This window comes from Ziziphus jujuba, chromosome 6, assembly GCF_031755915.1.
Source record: "Ziziphus jujuba cultivar Dongzao chromosome 6, ASM3175591v1".
Classification (NCBI taxonomy): domain Eukaryota; kingdom Viridiplantae; phylum Streptophyta; class Magnoliopsida; order Rosales; family Rhamnaceae; genus Ziziphus; species Ziziphus jujuba.
The window spans coordinates 7035348-7056399 of NC_083384.1; the positions used below are offsets into that span (position 1 = coordinate 7035348).

Sequence of the window (21052 nt, forward strand, 5' to 3'; positions counted from 1 at the left end):
ACATGCATTCTTTGATAATGCTACCTATGCACTATTATTGAAATTGAAATTGCTTGTAAATTAACGCGGCTTCTTGGTTATTGAAAAAGTAAAACGTGTCATTACCCAAAAAAAAAAAAAAATCAACGATATGAGGTTTTTTGGGGTGACAATTGGTATCTTTATTACTTAGCTAAAACTTATTTGTTTTTGTTCATTCCCATCGCAACAAGATGGATTTTACCTAGGCTAAGAATGGACTAGCCGTTGAATCTTGGATGGAAATTTCTTTTACCTATTTCTCTCGGTAATCTATTATTAACAACTTCTTTTCAACTCTTTTCAATGTAAAGGAATATGATATTCTATATTCACAACTTGGTTTAAACAAGAGAAATAAGCAAACATCAAATTATTCATATATATTCACGATATGTTCCACATATCCCTATGGTAACTGGGTTCGTGAATTATGGTCAACAAACAGTATGCTTCAGTACCATTTCAACTCTTAACGAGACCATAGGCAAAATTGCTGTAACGTCTTTATCGAATAATGTTAATTATGTTTTTAAATTAAAATTTATTTTTTATTTTAAATTATATATATATATATATATATATATTTTTTTTTTAAGGTACATTTTGATAATAAATTTTTTTTTTACTGATAATAAATTATGCAAGTGGTAGATTCTAATAATTCTTTTAAAATAAATAAATTAAAGAATGCAAATTAAAACAGATATGTAGTTTATTTTTATACGATAAACAATAATACAATTAAAAAATTGATAACTATAAATATAAATTTATAAAGAATAATATATGTATATATATATAAATATACATATAATGAGAATGAACAATTTAAAATCATTAAATAAATTCAAAAGTGATAGGTAATATGAGGTAAAAAAAAACTAATAACTAATGAAATTACCTTGTTCTAAGAGTCATTTGAATAAAAATTTTATAGGTCATAGAAAAATTAAATAACTTGTATAAAACTTAAGTAGATGGAAGGTAAAATATAAGAGCAAGTTGAGAAAACTCATGAAGTGAGAGGTTTTTAACCAATCTTTTACCTTTTAACTATTAAACACTTAACACAAATATAAAAAATAAGGAATTTAATTTTTTGATATGAAGGAATGAATAGTTGATTGATGCTACTTTTCAAAAATAATATATATATATATATATATAAATAAAATAAATTGTAGTTGATGTAGAATTTTAAAAAAAAAATCCACTTATAAATTTTAAAAAAAAAATATTTTATCTTATTTATTAGATAAAGACAAAGTATACAAAACAAAGTAACATTTTTAATATAATTTTTTTTTTTGGGACCGCTTCATAATGGGCCCAAGGTATAGGTCTTAGTCACTAATACTTAGCCGGGCCTGCCTTGCTTTGTGAAGTTCCGTTATGAAAAAGCTCCAAGTCCAACCAGCAGCACAAAAGCATATCAGAGACACCCAGTAAAGGTTGTAGTTGGCTTTTACGTACGTACAAATAAATAAATAAATACTGATGATAAAAAAAAAAAAAGTTGTATATATTCGGGGTGATTATATCATTAATAATCACCATGTGTCAGTACAGCTTCAGTACATTTTGTTGGGGAAAAAAAAAAAAAAAAATCCAAATCGAATCCTTTGTGCACCTTTTGCCGGATGCCAAGTGTTTGTTTAATTTAATTAGTACTAGTATTACAGCGTTGTGATTCAAGTTTCGTAACTAATCATATAAAAAGAAAGAATAAATGAACAGAAATTATGTGATTAATACATAATTAATACTAATCGAATAATTCAAATTTAACCTAAATTCAAACCAAACAATTTGTTAATAAAGGCAGTTCAGCTTCAGTGCTATAGCTATATCTATATACATATTATTAAAGAGACTTCGCTATTGATTCATGTTTACCCAAAAAATTATAAAAAAAAAAAGAAAAAAAGAAAAAAAGACGGCAGTACTGATTCTTGCAAAACAACGGCCTTAGAAAATTCCAAGGAAGAGCCTTCTTCATGATGCTTAGAGAGTACTTCACGGTGCCCATTAACGTTCGTAGAGAGGGAATTGCAAGAGTGCGAAGACGGTCACCGGAACAAAAGCCACGCCATAGACAATAGTGGTGGCCCAACGCTTCTTCATATGAAAGATCAGAATAACAGTGGCCGAGAAAGCCAGCGTAGTCACCGCCACAGCGAAAAACATGAAGCTGAAGGCCAGCGTAAGCTTCCGGGGGAGAGACTGCCGGAAATCTTGAAGCCTGAAGGGAGGGTTGAGGATGGAGATGAACAGCACCACCGATGTGAGAGAGCTGACGAGGGACAGAAAGTCCATGACCGTGAAAACCACAAAGAAGTGGATGCAAATGAATTCATTATTTATTTATTTATTTATTTTATAAAAAATGAGATTCCTTTTTGTTTTGAGGGTTGAGGAAGAACAGAGCTGAATAACGAGTTTACAATGGCAGAGGCAGCTCTTTGTTTGATGCAAATGGAATCCGCGAGTGCAAAAGAAAAGCTTTGTTCGAGTTTGAGATTTAAAGCTGTGATGATTTAATCCTCAAATTTGCCTTGTTATGCTGCTGTGATGCGCTGCAGAACTGTTGCAGAATCTGGTTTGAAGCTTCGAATGGTCAAAACGGTGCACTTCATTAATCTGGAAATAAAGAGTGGAAAAGTAGTCTCTTTACTCTTATTTTAACAACTAACAGAATGGCTACGTGTTCTAATGTCATTGGTGCAGTAGTGAAGTTGAACTACGTCGTTTTGAAGAAGCATTCATTATAAATAGCTTTCTTCTTCACCAAAAAGCTAAGTGTGGGAAAACCAATTTCTGGAAGTTGCGGAGAGCAAGAAAATTCCTGAAAATTGAGCTTTTCTTCTGAGTGTTCTTTATTGTTGGGTTTTGTGGTTCTTGGTGAGAGTTCTGAGTGAACAAAGTGAAGAACAAGAAGAAAAGAGGTGTATCTGGGAATTGGGTTCAAGAATGTGTATCTGTGTGGATTCATCATTGTAGTTTCAATCTGTAAACAGCAGTTTATCAATAAGATAGCAGAAGCTCTCACTGGAGCAACGAGGACGTAGGAAATCTTGGCCGAACCTCGATAAATCTTGTTTCTGTTTGTGTCTGTTAGTTTTTCTTAGTTTCGTTCTCTGATTTTCCAACAAAAGCTTTGGTTGAGTTCGAGATTTATCTCCTATCTCAAGGTAACTACGACTTAAAAACTTCCAAAATATACAATAACATTTGCTTTCTTAAATAGTTGCTGTGGTAATTTTTGTGCTTGTTATGTTGGAGTTTGATTGGAGTTACAGAGACAAAAGTAAGTGGTGGCAAAACTACCATATTTTTTTTTTTTTTTTGTTAACAGTGTATATTTAACACTATTCCTTACATATCTAGACCACCTCTTTCAGAGTTAAAAATATCATGTTTATACATATATCAAAGTGTCTTTTTCTTTTTAGGGTGATAATACAGAAGTTGATCACAAAGACTGCCGTAGGAAACTCTGAATCAATTTTCAGATTACATTTAACCCAAAAATTAAAAGTTAAACTCCACATATACTTTTGCTTTGATATCAGGTAGTATGTAAATATTGGTTTGGCCGAACATCATGAAACCGACTAGCATTTCATATAACTTCTAAACAATATTACAATTTCTTAGTTTTGTTGGTATAAACATCGATGATTTTACATCTGATCTGAACTAAATCTGACATCATCTTCCTAAATATCCCAATCGAAGGTGATCCATTTCCTATGGTCTTGGTTAATCCATTTCATATACTGTTGAAAGAGAACAGAGACAATTAGGTATTCTTCTGAGACCAACAAAATTTCCCACCTTATCAAGAGGATTATTTCAACACAGATTCTTCAGTAGTAAAACCATTCGTTTCTTGTATATGGTCTTCAGAACCTATAATTTGCACTTGAAAATTTATGTATTAGGAATTTATTGGTTTCAAAAACCTCAAACAAATACCCAGTAACTCAGACATCAATGAAAGCTTAGCCACATTTAAACTGACTATAGTCCCTTCATAATCTGTTCAAGAATCCCTGTGATGACGTGTAAGCAATCAAACAATTCTTGGAATATAATGCAAAAATGGAATATATGACCGTCTAGGATTGAGATTGTTAATGCTAGTGTTTTTATCCTAAAATTCTTAGCACTGTAAACGGGTAATAAATAAGGGTAGTTGCAGTTCATTTTCTACCCCAAAAAATTGTAAAATATACAAGATGGCAGTGATAAAATCTTTTCTCTGTCAAGGATTATAGAAATGAAACTGGAAATAAGCAAAAATTAAGAGAGAAAAGAAGAGACACTGAATGTGTATATAAACTTTGTGGATTATACACCAGCTTGTTACCTGGCTACTGATATAGAAAAGGACTCCCTTCTTTAACAAGCACCAAAAAACCACCATCTCCTCTTGAAATATGAAAATCCTCATCGGGGTATGTTCTAATAAGCCAGGACTTGGTCCTTTCACCTGGAATGGGAAGCTTAAGAGGTGGCTGGCCAGAAATAACACGTGATATATTTCCCACAGCTTCCTGCAAAGGATTAAGTGTTTGCTGCAAAGGTGACAGATTAATTCTCTGCCCAAAAACATCCACATTCTGGGATACTAACGCTCGATTTTATCTCAGGAGGTTGAAAGGTACCTTCCTTGAATTCCACCTGTAAACATGGAGTATGCGCTATTAAGTTTCTGCTACTTACTTATTCAATGCAATAAAATTCCCGACTTTTCACCAATTCTCTAAAAAAAATTTTCAGGGTGTGTAAACCATCTAGATCTCTAAATTCAGTTGAAGCAATTATGCATTCATTAGTTTTTATCTGCTTGTTTATAAAGTTAACAGTTATTATGTCCTGTTCATAGAAGAATGCCATGAAGTTAGATACCAAAGCTAGTGAGCTAGAATACCTGTATTCTTGAAGGACTGCGAACTTCAAAAGAAGCAGATGCGCTGAAAGTGAAAGTAGCAAAAGGGCCCGACAGTGTGGTTGCATTAACAATAGTTAGACCGCTAGTATCAATCGCTTGGGTTATCTTATCCACTTTCAACAAAGGTGTTGTTCCTGCTGCCAGAAGTGGCAACAGCTCAGAAAATGCAGTGTATCTGATTAGTTGGTGATCAAATGGAACTTGCAAAACCAGCAGGATGATGTACAGCAGATAATAACTTTAACTCCAAAAAAATAAAAATTTAAAATAGTATAACATCTAATAAATCTTTTAAAAAAACCACTAAGCCAGTACTTCTTAGAAAAAATGAAAAGCACACAGAAAAATAAACATTCTCGATAGTCAACCATCAGCGAGATATCAATCCACTCAGGACGCAGAAGTTATTTTCCACTTTGATTGGATCAACTTCAAATAAATGCAAGTTATGCTCTATCTATCATCGATTGTTGAATAAAAATGTGGATGCTTCATCAAGGTCAAAACTTGGGGTGAATATGCTGGAATTTTATCAATTAACATGTAGAAAATGTAATCAGTGTAAACGAAGCATTCTAACATCATGTAGTCCACCAAAACATTTCATTGTCATGATCAAAACCACACACATTACACATTCAAACACCCCCCCAAAAAAAAAAAAAAAAAAAAAACCTCTATATCACTCCCTCAATTGAAAGCTTCCAAATTTAGCTCATAGAAGCATAAAAAAGTTCATTCCTTTAACACCATATTGTTCATAAAAATCAGACAAAAGCAAGCACTTACAGCAAAACCCAGTTGCCATCAAGAAGCTCCGGTGCCTGAGTCGGCGCCAGAGTGGGATTCGTCGCCTCCAACTGGTTCACCAACTCTAAAACCTCCGCTCTCACCTCCAACCAAGCCCGAAATCCCAACTCTATCCCATACACAGTGTCCACCAAGGCCCTTTTCAGGTTAGGTACCTGACACGATTAATAAATGCATTGTGTTCGAGTTAGGCATTTTTGATATGATTATTAAACGGGTTGACAAGAACATGCCCCATGAACACGAATTGTCAGGTCTACTCGAACCCAATGGGATCTTGTTCCGACATGGTTCTTGTCCCTATGTTGCCACCGGAGCCTAATTCCCACTTCCTTGAGACTATTGGCCTACTAATGGAAGAAGAAAAATTACTTGCACTTGATCTTGCTATGTCATCCATGGATGAACTCATTAAGATGTGCCAATCTTCTCAACCTCTTTGAATTGGAACAACAAAAATGGCAGAGAAGTCCTTAAACTTGAAGAGCATGCTAGGATGTTTCCATGGCCTTTGAACCTTAAGCAGCATTCCAGTGAGTTTAGGACTGAAGCCACTCATGATAGTGCCGTTGTCATAATGAATTAAGCAGCATTCCAGTGAGTTTAGGACTGAAGCCACTCATGATAGTGCCGTTGTCATAATGAATATCATCACTTTTGTGGATGCTTTCTGTTGTTTTTTGTGACTCTAAATTAATGATAAACATGAGGAGTTGATGGGATGATGTTTGGTGATGAAGTGAAGAGGAAGAAAGCAAGAGAAGAAGGGGGGAAAAAAAATTCAAAATTACAATTTTGCCTTTCTTTAATGATATGTTAGCCTAGGAATTTGTGCTAAACAGATCTAAGAGTGTTTTCTACTAGTTTTAGAGAGAGAAACAGTGGGTTCTTCAAAAATCCCATCAATGGTGCCATGCTCTTGGTGATTAAGCTTGTAATCTCTTCAAGATAATGAGAATCATCATCTCCTTGCTTGCCCGTGGATGTAGATCACCTTGATCGAAGTATGTAGAACTTTTGTGTGTTTTTCTCTCTCTCCCCTCTTATATTTATTTGTTTGTCCTTCTCTCTCTAGATTTTTTATATGGGTTTGTTCCGAGATCTTCTATTTCATCTATATTTGCTTATTTGTGGACTTTTATGGGTTGTGTGCTGCTTGTGGATATATATATATTGCTTGCTATACATAGGTTGAATCTATACAAATTGGTATTAGAGCCTAGATTGGTGAAAATCTAGGGATTGGAGTTTGGAGATTTGGGGCTTTTGTGTAGCTTGTTGTTGTTAGCTTCTTGTAGTGGAATTTGAGGTTCCCTTGGCTGAAGCTAGGTTGATTATAATGTTCCCAAGCAAACTTGACAATGTCTACTAAGTTTGAGGTGGAGAAATTCACGGGCTCAAATGATTTTAGCCTTTGGAAGATGAAAATGAAGGCGGTGTTAGTCAAAGAAGGGTTAGATGTGGCTTTAGAAGGTGAGAAACATTTACCGAAAACAATGGATGTTAGAGAGAGGAGGGAATTATTGAAAAAGGCATATAGTTCAATAATTATTGGTCTTGGAGACAAGGTGTTGAGAGAGGTGTCGAAAGAAACAACGGTGGCGGATGTTTGGAGAGTTTTGGAGGAGAGGTACATGGCTAAATCGGTACCGAACCGCATCAATTTGAACCAATGGCTATATGGCTTCAAAATGAAAAAGGGACGGTCTTTGAGTGATAATCTTGATGACTTTACTAGGTTGATTCAAGATATGGAGAGTATACGAATCTCAATTGAGGGTGAGGACCAAGCGATGATTTTGCTTAATTCTTTGCCTCGAGAAATGAGCACTTTGTGGATACTCTCAAGTATGGAAGACAAACCTTGGATGTGAAGGAAGTTATAGTGGCGATAGTTGCTAAGGATGCGGAGAAGAGCTTGAGTGGCAAGAGTAGTGATTGGTTGGGACTCACGGTGAGAGATAGAACCTCGGATCGGCCTAGTGGTAGAAATTGGAGAGGTAAAAGTTGAGGTAGATAGAAATCAAAAGACAAAATGAGATGTTTCCATTGTAATCAACTGGGGCATTTCAAGAAGGATTGTCCGGAGAGGCTTGGAAAGGGGAAGGAGAAGCAATCCGATGGAGATGCAAGTGTTGCCTCGGAAGGTTATGAAAGCTCCGAAGTATTGCTTCCAACCGATCGAGACAATGGTGTTGAGTGGATACTTGACTCGGGTTGTACCTTCCATATGAGTCCAATGAGGAGTTATTTTGATACATTTGAGGAACTAGATGGAGGACGTGTTCTTATGGGGAACAATGCGGTTTACAGTGTTGAGGGGATTGATACGATAAAGTTGAAGCTTCATGATGGAGTTGTGAGAACTTTGCTGGATGTGCGGTATATTCCCGGGTTGAAGAGGAATTTGATTTCTCTTGGTACATTGGATGAGCATGGATATAGTTATAAGGCGCAGAAAGATACTTTGAAGGTCTTGAAGGGTTCAATGGTACCGATGAAGGCTTCTAAGAAGAATGACTTGTATGTGCTAGATGGAAGTGTGGTTCAAGGTGAAGCTTTAGTCTTGGTGAATGAGAAAGTGAGTGACACCATACTTTCGCATAGAAGGCTAGGCCATATTAACGAGAAAGGGCTAATTGAACTTAGTAAACAATGGCTTTTATGTGGTCACAAGGGGGAGAAACTTGACTTTTGTGAGCATTGTATCTATGGCAAGCAAGCTAGGGTGAAGTTCAACATCGCGGTACATCAAACTAAGAGGATCTTGGATTATGTTCATTCCGATGTATATGGGACCCCACGAGAATGAATTCAATGGGTGGTTGTAGGTACTTTATGACGCTCATTGATGATTACTCAAGGAGAGTATGGGTTTACATGTTGAAAACCAAGGATGAGGCTTTCATTAAGTTCAAGGAAATGGAAGGTTATGGTTGAGAACCAAACCGAAAAGAAGATGAAGATGCTTCGAACGGATAACGGGCTCGAGTATTGCAATGAGGAGTTCAATTCCTATTGCAATGAGCATGGAATGTGAGACACAAGACCGTGTGGATGACTCCTCAACAAAATGGTCTTATCGAATGTATGAATAGGACCATTTTGGAAAGAATGAGAAGTATGCTTTCCAATGCTAAGCTACCTACAAGTTTTTGAGCGCAGGCAGTGAATACCACAGTATACTTAATCAATCGGTGTTCATCGAGTGCTATTGAGTTCAAGACTCCAATGGAGAAGTGGTCTAAACACGCACCAGATTTAAGTAATCTCAAGGTCTTTGGTTGCACTTTGTATGTTCATGTAACTGAAGGCAAGTTACATCCAAGATCTATGAAATGCATTTTCTTGGGGTACCCCGAGGGTGTCAAAGGCTATGGACTTTGGAATCCGGATACAAGGAAGTGTGTTTAGTAGGGATGTGGTGTTCAAGGAGAGTGAGATGCTTGGGTTGGCAAAGGATGGATAATCTTCAAGTGGAGGTGAAGTTGACAAGGAGACATTCGATCTTGGGATTAAGGATAATCCAAGAAAGAAAGTGACTCATGAGGAGCACCGTAATACATAAGTGGCTCAAGGACAAGTTGATGAGGTAGTTGATCGCACTGATGCGGAGGTGGTTGATGTTGATAACCTCCATAATTACAATTTAGCTCACAATAGAGAACGAAGACAATCCAAGGCACCGGTGAGATATGGTTTTGCGGATTGTATCGCATATGCTCTCGAAGTTACGGAAGAAATGGACTACGAGCCTAACACTTTTGAGGAAGCTTTAGCTTCAAAAGATTCGGTAAAGTGGAAGGCAGCCATGGATGAGGAGATGGATTCCTTGCATAGGAATCAAACTTGGAAGTTAGTAGATAAGCTTAAAGGTGGAAGGGTTGTAGGTTGCAAGTGGGTGTTCAAGAAGAAGGAAGGTGTACCCGGAGTTGAGGCACTAAGGTTCAAAGCTTGATTGGTTGCAAAGGGTTATACTCAAAAGGAGGGAGTGGATTTCAATGAAATATTCTCTCTGATGGTGAGACACACTTCTATTCGGATTTTGTTATCACTTGTGGTTCACAAGGGTCTTGAGTTGCATCAATTGGACATTAAGATGGTATTCTTGCATGGAGACCTCGAGGAAGAGATTTACATGGCTCAACCCGAAGGATATGCAAAGGGTGCCAAGGTAATGGTACAAGAAATTTGACATGTTTATGCTTGGTATTGGCTTCAAGAGAAGCATGTTTGATCTTTGTGTGTATTACAAAGAGTTGTCGAATGGGGAGTTCATTTATCTCTTATTGTATGTTGATGATATGTTGATTGCATGCAAACATATGGATGAGATTGATAATTTGAAGAAAATTTTGGGGATCGATATATTTCGAGATAAGGAGAATCAGGAGATATTTATCTCTCAAAGGAACTATATTGAGAAGGTCTTGGAGAGGTTCAACATGGGTGGTGCAAATCCCATGATCACGCCTTTAGCACCCCACTTCAAATTGTCATCCAAGCAATGCCCGACAAGTGAACAAAAGAGGGAGAGCATGGCTTAAGACGCCAGATGCAAGTGCCGTAGGTTGCATCATGTATTTGATGGTGTGTACTAGATCGGACATCGCTCATGCGGTTAGTGTGGTAAGTAAATTTATGAGTAATCCGGGCAAACCACATTGGGAGGCTTTGCGATGGATTCTAAGGCATTTGAAGGGATCCATGGATGTTGGCTTATTGTATCGGAAAGAGAACAATGGTAATGGTGATTGTGTTGTCAGATATTGTGATGCGGACCTTGGTAGTAATTGGGACTAGAGAAAGTCATTGACGGGTTATATATTTTCGGCTTGGGGTAATACAATTAGTTGGAGAGCATCGTTACAACCTGTGGTTGCACTCTCAAGTACCGAAATTGAATATATGGCGGCCACGGAAGTGACAAGGGAGGCATCATGGTTAAAATGGTTGGTAAATAAGCTCGGTGTTCCCCAAAACCAAGTCATTGTGCATTGTGACAACCAAAGTGCAATCTTCTTGGCAAAGAATCAAGCCTCTCGGACCGTACAAAGCATATTAAGAAGAAGTACCACTTTGTTCGAGAATTGATCAACAAAGGTGAAGTGGATTTGGTGAAGATTGTGGGTGAAAAGAATCCGGCGGATATGTTGACCAAGGTAGTGTCAACAGAGAAGCTTAGGCTCTGTATGAGTCTAAGCAATGTGCAAAGCAAGTGATGAGGATGAGTGTGTGAATTTAGAATCCAGGTAAAGAAATGTTGTTCTTGTGACTCTAAATTAATGATAAACATGAGGAGTTGATGGGATGATGTTTGGTGATGAAGTGAAGAGGAAGAAAGCAAGAGAACAGGGGGAAAAAAAAAAAAATTCTCAAAATTACTATTTTACCCCTCTTTAATGATATGTTAGCCTAGGAATTCATGCCAAACAGATCTAAGAGTGTTTTCTACTGGTTTTAGAGAGAGAAATAGTGGGTTCTTCAAAAATCCCATTAATGGTGCTATGCTCTTGGTGATTAAGCTTGTAATCTCTTCAAGATAATGAGAATCATCATTTCCTTATTTGTCCGTGGACGTAGATCACCTTGATCGAACCACGTAAAACTTTTGTGTGTTTTTCTCTCTCTCTCTCTCTCCGCTTTTATATTTTCTCTCTCTAGATTTTTCATATGGATTTGTTATGAGATCTTCTATTTCATCTATATTTGCTTGTTTGTGGATTTTTGTGGGTTGTGTGCTGCTTGTGGATATATATATTGCTTGCTATACACAGGTTGAATCTCTATACTTTCCTTGATGCTGTAACTCTTGTTTGATTTCTATATCGGATATGCTTAATTAATTATATTTTGTGATATTGTACAGAGAATTCATTTCTAATTTTTTTCTTCTGTTTTGCAGAATAAATGGATCGACTTGTTACCTTCAATTGTTTGTAGAGCTAAGACCGTTCAAGTTATCTCATCTGATGCTTGTGGTCAAGCAAATGGTTCACTTCAGCTGGTACACATCTCCTTTAATTGAATTATAGATAATCCAACATATTGTATGTGTGTGTGTGTCTTTGCATATATATATATATATATATATATGGGTCTATATGAGTAATTGTTTTTGACCTTGTTTTGTTTGGGGTTGAAGATATGTGCAGAACTGCAAGTGGTTTCTCCTCTGGTGCCAACTAGAGAGGCTCATTTCCTTAGATACTGCCAACAAAATGCAGAGGAGGGAAGTTGGGCAATCGTTGATTTCCCAATTGATAGCTTCCATGAAAGCAATATTCAGCCTAATTCATTTCCTAGACGACCCTCTGGCTGTGTTATCCAAGATATGCCCAATGGCTACTCAGGGGTACCTACTTTTTTCAATTACACTTTTTTGACTCTCTAATATATAGTCTTAATTCATAGCTACTATGAAGTAGAAGCAAGGCAATTATTTTGGGGGTTATAATTCTATATATGCAGGTAACATGGATTGAACATGGGGAGATAGAGGAGAAGCCAACCCATCAAACATTTAGTCACTTGGTGTATAGTGGGTTGGCATTTGGTGCTCACCGCTGGTTAGCAGTCTTGCAGAGGCAATGCGAAAGAGTTGCAAGCCCCATGGCTAGGAACATATCAGATCTTGGAGGTTCAATTTACACTTGTTTGCTCTTCTTGTAACTAAATTCTTTATGTCTACTAATCATTGAGAGTTGCCTACTATGTATTTGATATAAGGCTTGAATGTGGATTAATAGAACATTCTGTTTGTTTTATGGAATATTGTTACAGTAATACCTTCCCCAGAAGCACGGAGGAACTTGATAAAACTGGCTCAAAGGATGCTAACAACATTTTGTGTTAATATGAGCACCTCCAGTAACCAATCATGGACTGCTCTATCTGATTCCCCTGAAGACACAGTTAGGATAACCACCAGAAAAGTCACAGAGCCTGGGACAGCCTAATGGGGTCATTCCCAGTGCTGTTTCTACTACCTGGCTGCCATATTCTCACTACCAGGTTTTTGACCTCTTAAGAGATGAGCGCCGCCGATCCCAGGTTGGTCATTATTTGTGATTGATCCAGTACTCCTTTTTGTATGCAAAAGGTCCAATTTATATTAATTTTTTCTTGCATTGTGCAGCTGGATGTTCTTTCAAACGGGAACCCTTTACATGAAGTGGCTCACATTGCCAATGGCTCTTATCCTGGAAATTGCATCTCTCTTCTTTGCATCAATGCAAGCCTTTTTTGAACTGTTTGTAATACGTCTTTTGCAAACTTTAACCTCATCCATTCTTTATGCATCAATTTGTAACTAAGTATAATAGAAGTGTTTAAAGGTTAAAGATATAACAATAAGATTGAATTTCATGTTTATTCTTTCTATGTTTTACATATTAGTTCATGAATAATGCCAGAGAGTTCTTTCACTGGCATGCAGGTGGCCAGCAACTCATCTCAGCATGTAGAGTTGATGCTACAGGAGAGTTGCACTGATCAATCAGGCAGCCTAATAGTTTACACCACCATTGACGTCGATGCCATCCAGCTTGCCATGAGCGGCGAGGATCCATCCTGCATTCGTCTCCTACCCCTAGGCTTTGTCATTGTCCCTATTGAATCAACCAGTGTCACAACTATTCCCACCACCACCGTAACCATGGCCACCGATGGCAGCTCAGTCCCATCATCGGAAGATGGCACAGGATCTGCAGCTGCCCCTGCTGTCAGCTCAAGTAGTCTGCTCACTGTGGGACTTCATGTCCTTGCAAGCACAATCCCATCAGCCAAGCTCAACCTGTCCAGTGTGAATGCAATCAACAATCATCTGTGCAATACAGTGCGGCAGATAATGGCAGTGTTGGAGGATCTTGCACTGACCCCAACAGTGCTCCTCCTCCTCCCAAGTAATTGCTTGGAATTTATCTCCTTGGTCTCTTTGGCCACCCTAGACAATTAAGTTGTTCCCTTTGCTAGACACAAAAATACCATTTCAGTTCTTTAGCATGCATTCTAAATTAGGGTACTCATGCATTTAGTTTTGGGTGAGGGCAAAAGGAACTTCTCTATCTTTTTCATTCTTTCGGTTATTGTGTTTTTTTTCTTTTTCTTTTTTCTTTTTTTTTTCCCTTTTTTTTTTTTGTTGTTGTTGAAGGAGCAGAGGAAATCAAAAGAGCTAATTATGTTGGTTAAGGTACTGGGGGTAGGAATGTTTTGATGAAATAGGTGTATTTAGTGTTTGTCGGTTTGGTAAATAAGGGAAAGTAAGGTGTTGTAACTATTGGGAAGGGGTTGGTTGGTGCGGTGTTAGGTGGTTGGTAAGTTTGTGTTGTATTGTGTGAGAAAGATGTGAAGCATAATTGGTGTTAATAACTTGATAGAAACCAGGAGGGAGTGGAAGTGGGGTCCTGGTTTTTGTGTGGAAAATTAAGAGGGAGTCAAGAACGCACCAGATAAGACCCTTTGGTTTATGTGGTTTAAGGCTCCAAAAAAAGTGTATGGAAACAGTTGGATGAAGATGGATTTTGGGGCCTCACCAGTGACCAAGGGTGGTGGTTCGGGCATTGACTGCTGCTTGTCCTTTTGCGTTTATGATGGAATTCAATGCTTCTGATATTTCTTCTTTAATAACAATTTGTCTTTCTTATATATATGCACCCCTTTCTCCTATTTCTATATGTGCTATCGGTCCATGAGGTATACGTACTATGAATTTACTCATATCATATGAAAAAAAAAAAAAAAAAAAAACTTTCATATGTATAATATTTAAATAAGATATAAATATACAACCTAAAAATTATCAACATTTGGATCACATATATAACTTTTTAATAGAAAAATTTTAAAATCCTGAAACAAACTATTTTCTAACCAATAAAAATGTATAATTTTTTTTATAGTGCATATCTGGTATAATAGAGTTGTAAAAATGTAATAGCAAAAAATAAAAAATAAAAAATTATAAATGAAAGACTTTTAAAGCAACAACAAGCATCTTTTACTTCCCTTTTGAAGTAGATAAAAGAAAAATGCAACAACAGCATAAGCATAACCCCAGCCAAAACTATAACAAAAGTATATATGGCCAATCTCATTACTTAATTCGATAGTATAAGAAATCAATGAGAAGCAATATTTGTTCACCTAACTCCATCATTAGAATAGCCAAGCAAAAAAATTAATGACACCAAAAGCAGCCCCATTTGCTACATTATTGTATTGGCACAGTTGCATATTTACTGAAATTTTGCATTTCTAAATCCTTGAGAATCCTTAAGTAAAGCCTTCAATGTGTTTGGCCTAGTGAAGTTGTCCTCTGCATTTCACACAATCTGTCGGATCACAGCAAGCAAAACAGAGTCATAATAATGTTGTGGTAAAGCTTTACCGCCAGAAACAGAGAAATAGACTAACTCGATAAATGTATTAATCAGCATGCTCTTATTAATTGATGGAATTCAAAACTAGTTCCCTGTTGGATTCCAAACATATTATTCTTCTTCTAAAAACATTATATAAACAGAGAATAGTCAATGACAGTTTAATAGTGATTGTTAATTTTTGCTGCTAGTAGGAAAAGGAGATAGGTCCTCGTGAGAAAGTACAAAACTTGGCTGAAAATAAGCAAATTAAAATGGGTTCTCACAAAAATTTGTAGGATATAAGTTTCAAAATATATTCTTTCCAGCAGCCTCTTTCACATACTTAAAAGAGTCTAGAGGGATTGTAATTTATGTATGTTAATTGTAAAATCAATAATGTAGTCCTGTAAATAAAGTAATCAAATATAAATATATATATATATATATATATATTATTTTAATTATCCAATTCTCTTTGTTTTTATGTGTATATATATTAGTTGAAATCTTTCTTCTGTACCTTTATGTTTTTGACTTGAAGATCACAAAAGTTACAGGAAGCTCAATAATATGCAGAGTAATTCAACATTGTTCTGTTTTTTCGGCTGGTTGAAAAATATTCAAATGGCAAACAAAACTAAACTTACCTTATATTCAATTGAAAACAGATATCAGGCTCTAGTGTACTATATAGCACTAGTAATAATAAGTGTTCTTCTACCAGAAGATTTGATCAAAACACAAAATTACCCCTTCAAACGTATTTTATGAAAAAAGCAATAATGATATGGTACAAAAATACAAGGTTGTAAAATATCAAAAGAATGAGCCATTTTCCATTTATTTAAATTAACTACGTCTTATTGGTGTAGATTCAAAAAGAAAAGATAAAGAGTTAATAATTAATAAAGAGAATATTATAAAAATGATTTACCTAATTATTTGATTGGGCCTTGATTCTCTTGGAATTGATGTGAGGATCATGCGATTCGTCTTGGTTTCCAATGGTTTGATCACTACATTCACTATATCCTCTTTTATTTTTACTCGCAGTACCCCACATCTTCAACCCAACTTTTTTTATACAAGGGATGACTCTATCTCCCTCTATAGACACACGGAAAGAAACATCGATGATATTGCTACAGACAGAGGTCCATTCTTCCCCAAAAACATCTTTCAAATTTAATATCGCTTTCCCTATGAAGACGTGATCCGTTTCACATCGATAAGCAATCATATTGCCATCTGTTTCTAATGCATATGACTTCCAAACACGATAATGAAGACGGTCAGCATCGTAAAGATCGATGTTAAAATCGATGTGAGGTAAAGATCCATTCACCGTAAAAACAATGGAAATAAGAAATCCGCAGAGGGGATCATGAATGAGAAACCAATTAGCAGGAAAGAGGATAGAGAATGCGTTCCCATCAGTTTGATGGCGGAATGGGATTTCATTTCCTGGATACACCGCCTGTACAACATGGACAACAAATAAATCAAGTCACTGAAAAAATCATCATCCACTTCATATATTGTTAGAGCACATATATATATATATATATATACACACAAAGTACAACAAACCTGACATCTTTCAAAATCATCATCAACTTGTTGAAGATCCCACCAACTTGACATTGTCCCCAGCGATAGGCAGATACTTGCATCCAGCGATGCGCAGTTACTTGCATCCAAATAATTTAAACGTGATGGAAGCACCGGTATAGATTTCAATTTCTCACAACCACTCAAATATAACGTTCGAAGATTCATTGGGAGATTTTCTATGCCATCTGTCAGATTCTTACAATCAGTCAAAGTTAAATATAGAAGTGTCTCAAGATCCCGAAATGATGAGGGCAATGCTTCTATTGCCGTCCCATACAATGATAACCACAGTATATTCAATGGAAGATTTTCTAAGCCGTCTTTCAGATTCTCACAGCAAACCAAACCTAAATGCGAAAGCTTTTGCAGGTTCTTAAACCATGGAGGAACTTGAACCAAACTTGTACAACCTACAAGATCTATCTTTTGTAGTTTTATAGCCACACACAAATTTTGCATTGGATTAAGTTTCAATCTCGTACAACCACTTATATACAACTCTTCAAGACCTGAACTCATACAATCATCCGAGATTTCTTGAAGATTTTCCAGGTTTGGGCAATCCTTAAGAGTCAGATCTTTCAGACATCTGATCTTCCAAATGCTTTCCGGTATTGATTTCAATATCGCACAATCTCTTATTTCCAACACTTCAAGAGAAGAACTCATATAGTCATCCGAGACTTCTTGAAGCTTTTCCAGGTCTGGGCAATATTCAATAGTCAGATGTTTCAGATTACTCTTCTTCCAAATGCTTGCAGATATTGATTTCAAACTCGGACAACTATATATATCCAACTTTTCAAGAGATGAACTCATACAATCATCCGAGATTTCTTGAAGCATTTCCAAGTATGGGCAATCATGAAGTCTCAGTTGTTTCAGACATCTCATCTTCCAAATGCTTTCCGGCAGAGTTTCAATTCCTATAAAATCCAATTCTAATTCAGTTATACCTATCGAACTTGGAATATTTTGTATATCTTCCAATTTTATGCATCCAGACAAAGTTAAAGTTTGGAGATTCGATGGGAGATTTTCTATGCCATTTGTCATATTCTCACACTCACTCAAATTTAAATATTCAAGCTTCATAAGGCACGAAAATGATGAGGGCAATGCTTCTATTGCCGTACGAGCCAAAAATAATACCCTTATATTCAATGGAAGATTTTCTAAACCATCTTTCAAATTATCACACAGACCCAAATCTAGACACTCAAGCTTGTCCAGATTCTTAAAAGATGAAGGAACTTGAACCAAACTTTTACAACCTCTAAAATTTATCCGTTGAAGATTTGTAGCCGCACACAAATTTGGTATTTGAATAAGGCTCTCACAATAGCTAAGATCGATTTCCGTTAAATTCCCAATGGGCTGTCACAGACCCAAAAAAATAAAAATAAAATCAATAATAATTAAATCCTACTACATATATAATAAAATATATACATGTAGTAATTTTCATCAAGATATTCTGATCTTTATAAAGTGGGGATGCATGTCACACTAGATCTGGGGAGTTTGTATGCTTCAAGGTTATACACCCCACAACATGCATCCACATTTTATTAGGCACAATATGTCGTGACATAGTCATAATTATCTACGTATATATAAATTAATTAAGCTAGGGATAATATACCTGGTGTTCATTCCAAGGTAGCTCCACAAGTTGGCTCTGACGCATAACAAGTTGAACAAGATTTTCTGTACTAAAATTTGAGGGCAAATATTTTGAAGGGTATAAATCCCATTGAAAATATCTTAACTCATCGGAAAGATATTCAATACCTTCAGAAGGAAGATACATTTTATTAGAACGAGCAAATCCAAAGTCACATAGACTGTCAAAAAATCTAAGAAATCGTAGACAGTACATGTTTGAGAATGCTGTAGGCCTCACTCTAACATCCTTCCCAAGTTCACGCAGGTGCAATAACATGCCTTCCATTGTACAGCTTCCCTAAAAATCAAACCAACGTGATATGTTAATTATTACGACACAATATATTACGGAAATGTATTAACTAGTATACATACACAAATAAATGTATTAATTAATTTTTACTTACCGTATTTCTCTCCAATACATGGCAAATATCCTTAGCCTTCCACAGCCTACTACGATTTCCTGGTTCTTTGTTCTCATCACAAACGATTGCCTGACCCATCTGTCGTATTAAAGAATGCATGGACAATCTGTTGTAATCTTCAATTATTAAGCACTTATCAATGAGATCACTTATTATTTTGGTTCCACCAGGGTGATGCGTTATGCTTTCTACAAATTCTCTCCCAACTCCATCAACAAGCCAGCATGCAAGGTCAAGAAATACATCCTGAATGTCTGTGTAGCCTTTTTTATCTCTTTTGCCTAGTTGGTCAAAACTTATTCTCAACACTTTCTCAATTTTCCGAACTGGCACTGTTTGCAGCTTATCCAATGCACTTTTCCATTCATCTACACTTTTGGAGTGAAGAACCCAAGACTTCAAGAGCTAATGGATTGCCACCTGCATAATCGGCCACACTTTTTGATAAAACTTCGTATCCTTCAAGATCACGATTATTTTCAAAAGCATGTAAGAGGAAGAGCTTAAGAGCTTCAACATTATTTAATCTCTTAACCTCGTAAACTTCATCTGTCCTTGATTTGAGCAATTGTGCATCCCTGGTTGTGACAATGATTCTGCTTCCAGCACCGAACTTGTACCCTTTAGGTAACAGTTCATTTAATTGGGATATTGAATCATCCAAATCATCTAGAACTATAAGGACCTTCGTGCGGCAGAGTCTCTCTTGAAGATGAGTTGATTCCAAGCTTGGAATAGTTTTATCATGATAGAAAAGCTGGGAAAGAAGTTCCTTGCTCAATTTCTTTACGCCACGCTTTTCATATTCTTCTCTAACATTGCGAAGGAAGCAACGACTTTCGAAACGACGAGATAACTATTGATATACAGCAAAAGCAAGGGTGGTCTTTCCAATACCGCCCATGCCATAAAGACCTATGGTGCGAACATCCATTGAGTCAATGCATAATAATCGTTCAATCTCCTTGATGCGATTTTCAATTCCAATCAAGCCCCACTTGGAATGATCACAGGTTGATGTGTATCTAGACAACTTCGACAAAATATCTTCAACAATTTCATCTATAAACTTGTATTCAGGCCTAGATAATTAAGAAATCATCAAACGCAAATTGTTAGAAGCAGAGGAATATTAGGTGTATAATATTTAAAAGATATAAATATAAATATAAATGATTTTAATTTTAATACTTTGTATTAGTTTTATATCCAGATGATTTAAATTTCTATTCAATATTTTGTAGTTACACTTACCGATCTATTAAAAAGGAAATAGTGCTAGAAATTTCACTTTTTAGTAAAGAAAAAAAAAAAATAAGAAAATATCATTAAATATGGTTAATTAAAATTGATGGATTTCCAATATTTTCGCATGATTTGATTAAAATTAAACTCTGCTGCTTAGTCTCTTAAAGCAAGCAGATATGTGAAAGTTATTATAAAATCAATAATGACATATAGAAAGCTACCTTGCATTCTTTGAATCATAACCGCTGATAGCAGCCACTTCATTGAGAGCATCCCTCCAATGCTGCACCTTGTCCATGTTGTCCTGAAAACGTTGTTCATGTTTACTAAATGATACTGCATAACTCTGCTCCTGTTTCCGTACAATGGATGGTTCTATGCCATAAAAAATGGGTATGATATCATTTCCACCTCTCTTGCATTCGAGTATGCGAACCACTTCATCTAAACACCATGTGGAAGATGCAAAATCTTTAGAGAAAACTATTATGCAAATCTTAGATTCCTTAATCGCATTCTCAATTTCTGATATACGATGCCCACTTTTGAGGTTTACATCATCCTTGTATGTGTTGATATGCATTTTACACAAAGCATTATAAAGATGTCCAGTAAAACCATCGCGGGTGTCCTCGCCCCTGAAACTGACAAACACCTCATACTTTTCTTGAGAAGAAGATGATGAGGCAGCCATGTCTATAACCTGCAGCAAATATTAATCCACAGGCAAAAGTAATTATAAATTAGTAAAAAATTGAACGGAAGATTGGTAACTACATGTACCTTTGTTCCTCACACCCTTGCCCTCCGATGCCGTTTAGCCATCTCCTATTGTTTCATCGGCAGGTCGCCTACCCACAATAGTACCAAAACCGTAATCGTTGCTTGCCCAAAACGCTGTGTGCTTCTCTCACTCTGCTTTGGAGCCAATCAGGGGAAAGAGA

At 36.3% G+C, this 21052-nt stretch overlaps 1 protein-coding gene and 2 pseudogenes across 1 annotated transcript; 1 reads left to right on the forward strand and 2 right to left on the reverse strand.

Moving 5' to 3' along the window:
• Positions 1-4397: 4397 nt before the first annotated feature.
• On the reverse strand, positions 4398-6347 carry LOC107431156 (plastid lipid-associated protein 3, chloroplastic-like; annotated as a pseudogene).
• Positions 6348-10495: 4148 nt separating this feature from the next.
• Positions 10496-14423, forward strand: LOC125418916 (homeobox-leucine zipper protein HDG5-like; annotated as a pseudogene).
• A 2229-nt stretch (positions 14424-16652) lies between these two features.
• Positions 16653-20802, reverse strand: LOC125418914 (disease resistance protein RML1B-like). Its single transcript, XM_060817840.1, has 7 exons — positions 20330-20802; positions 19789-19942; positions 19281-19716; positions 18840-19228; positions 18410-18730; positions 16746-18141; positions 16653-16660 (listed from the first exon to the last, which is right to left on the reverse strand). Exons 1-7 carry the CDS (start codon positions 20800-20802, stop codon positions 16653-16655), a joined length of 3177 nt encoding a protein of 1058 aa, XP_060673823.1.
• Between the last annotated feature and the right edge of the window lie 250 nt (positions 20803-21052).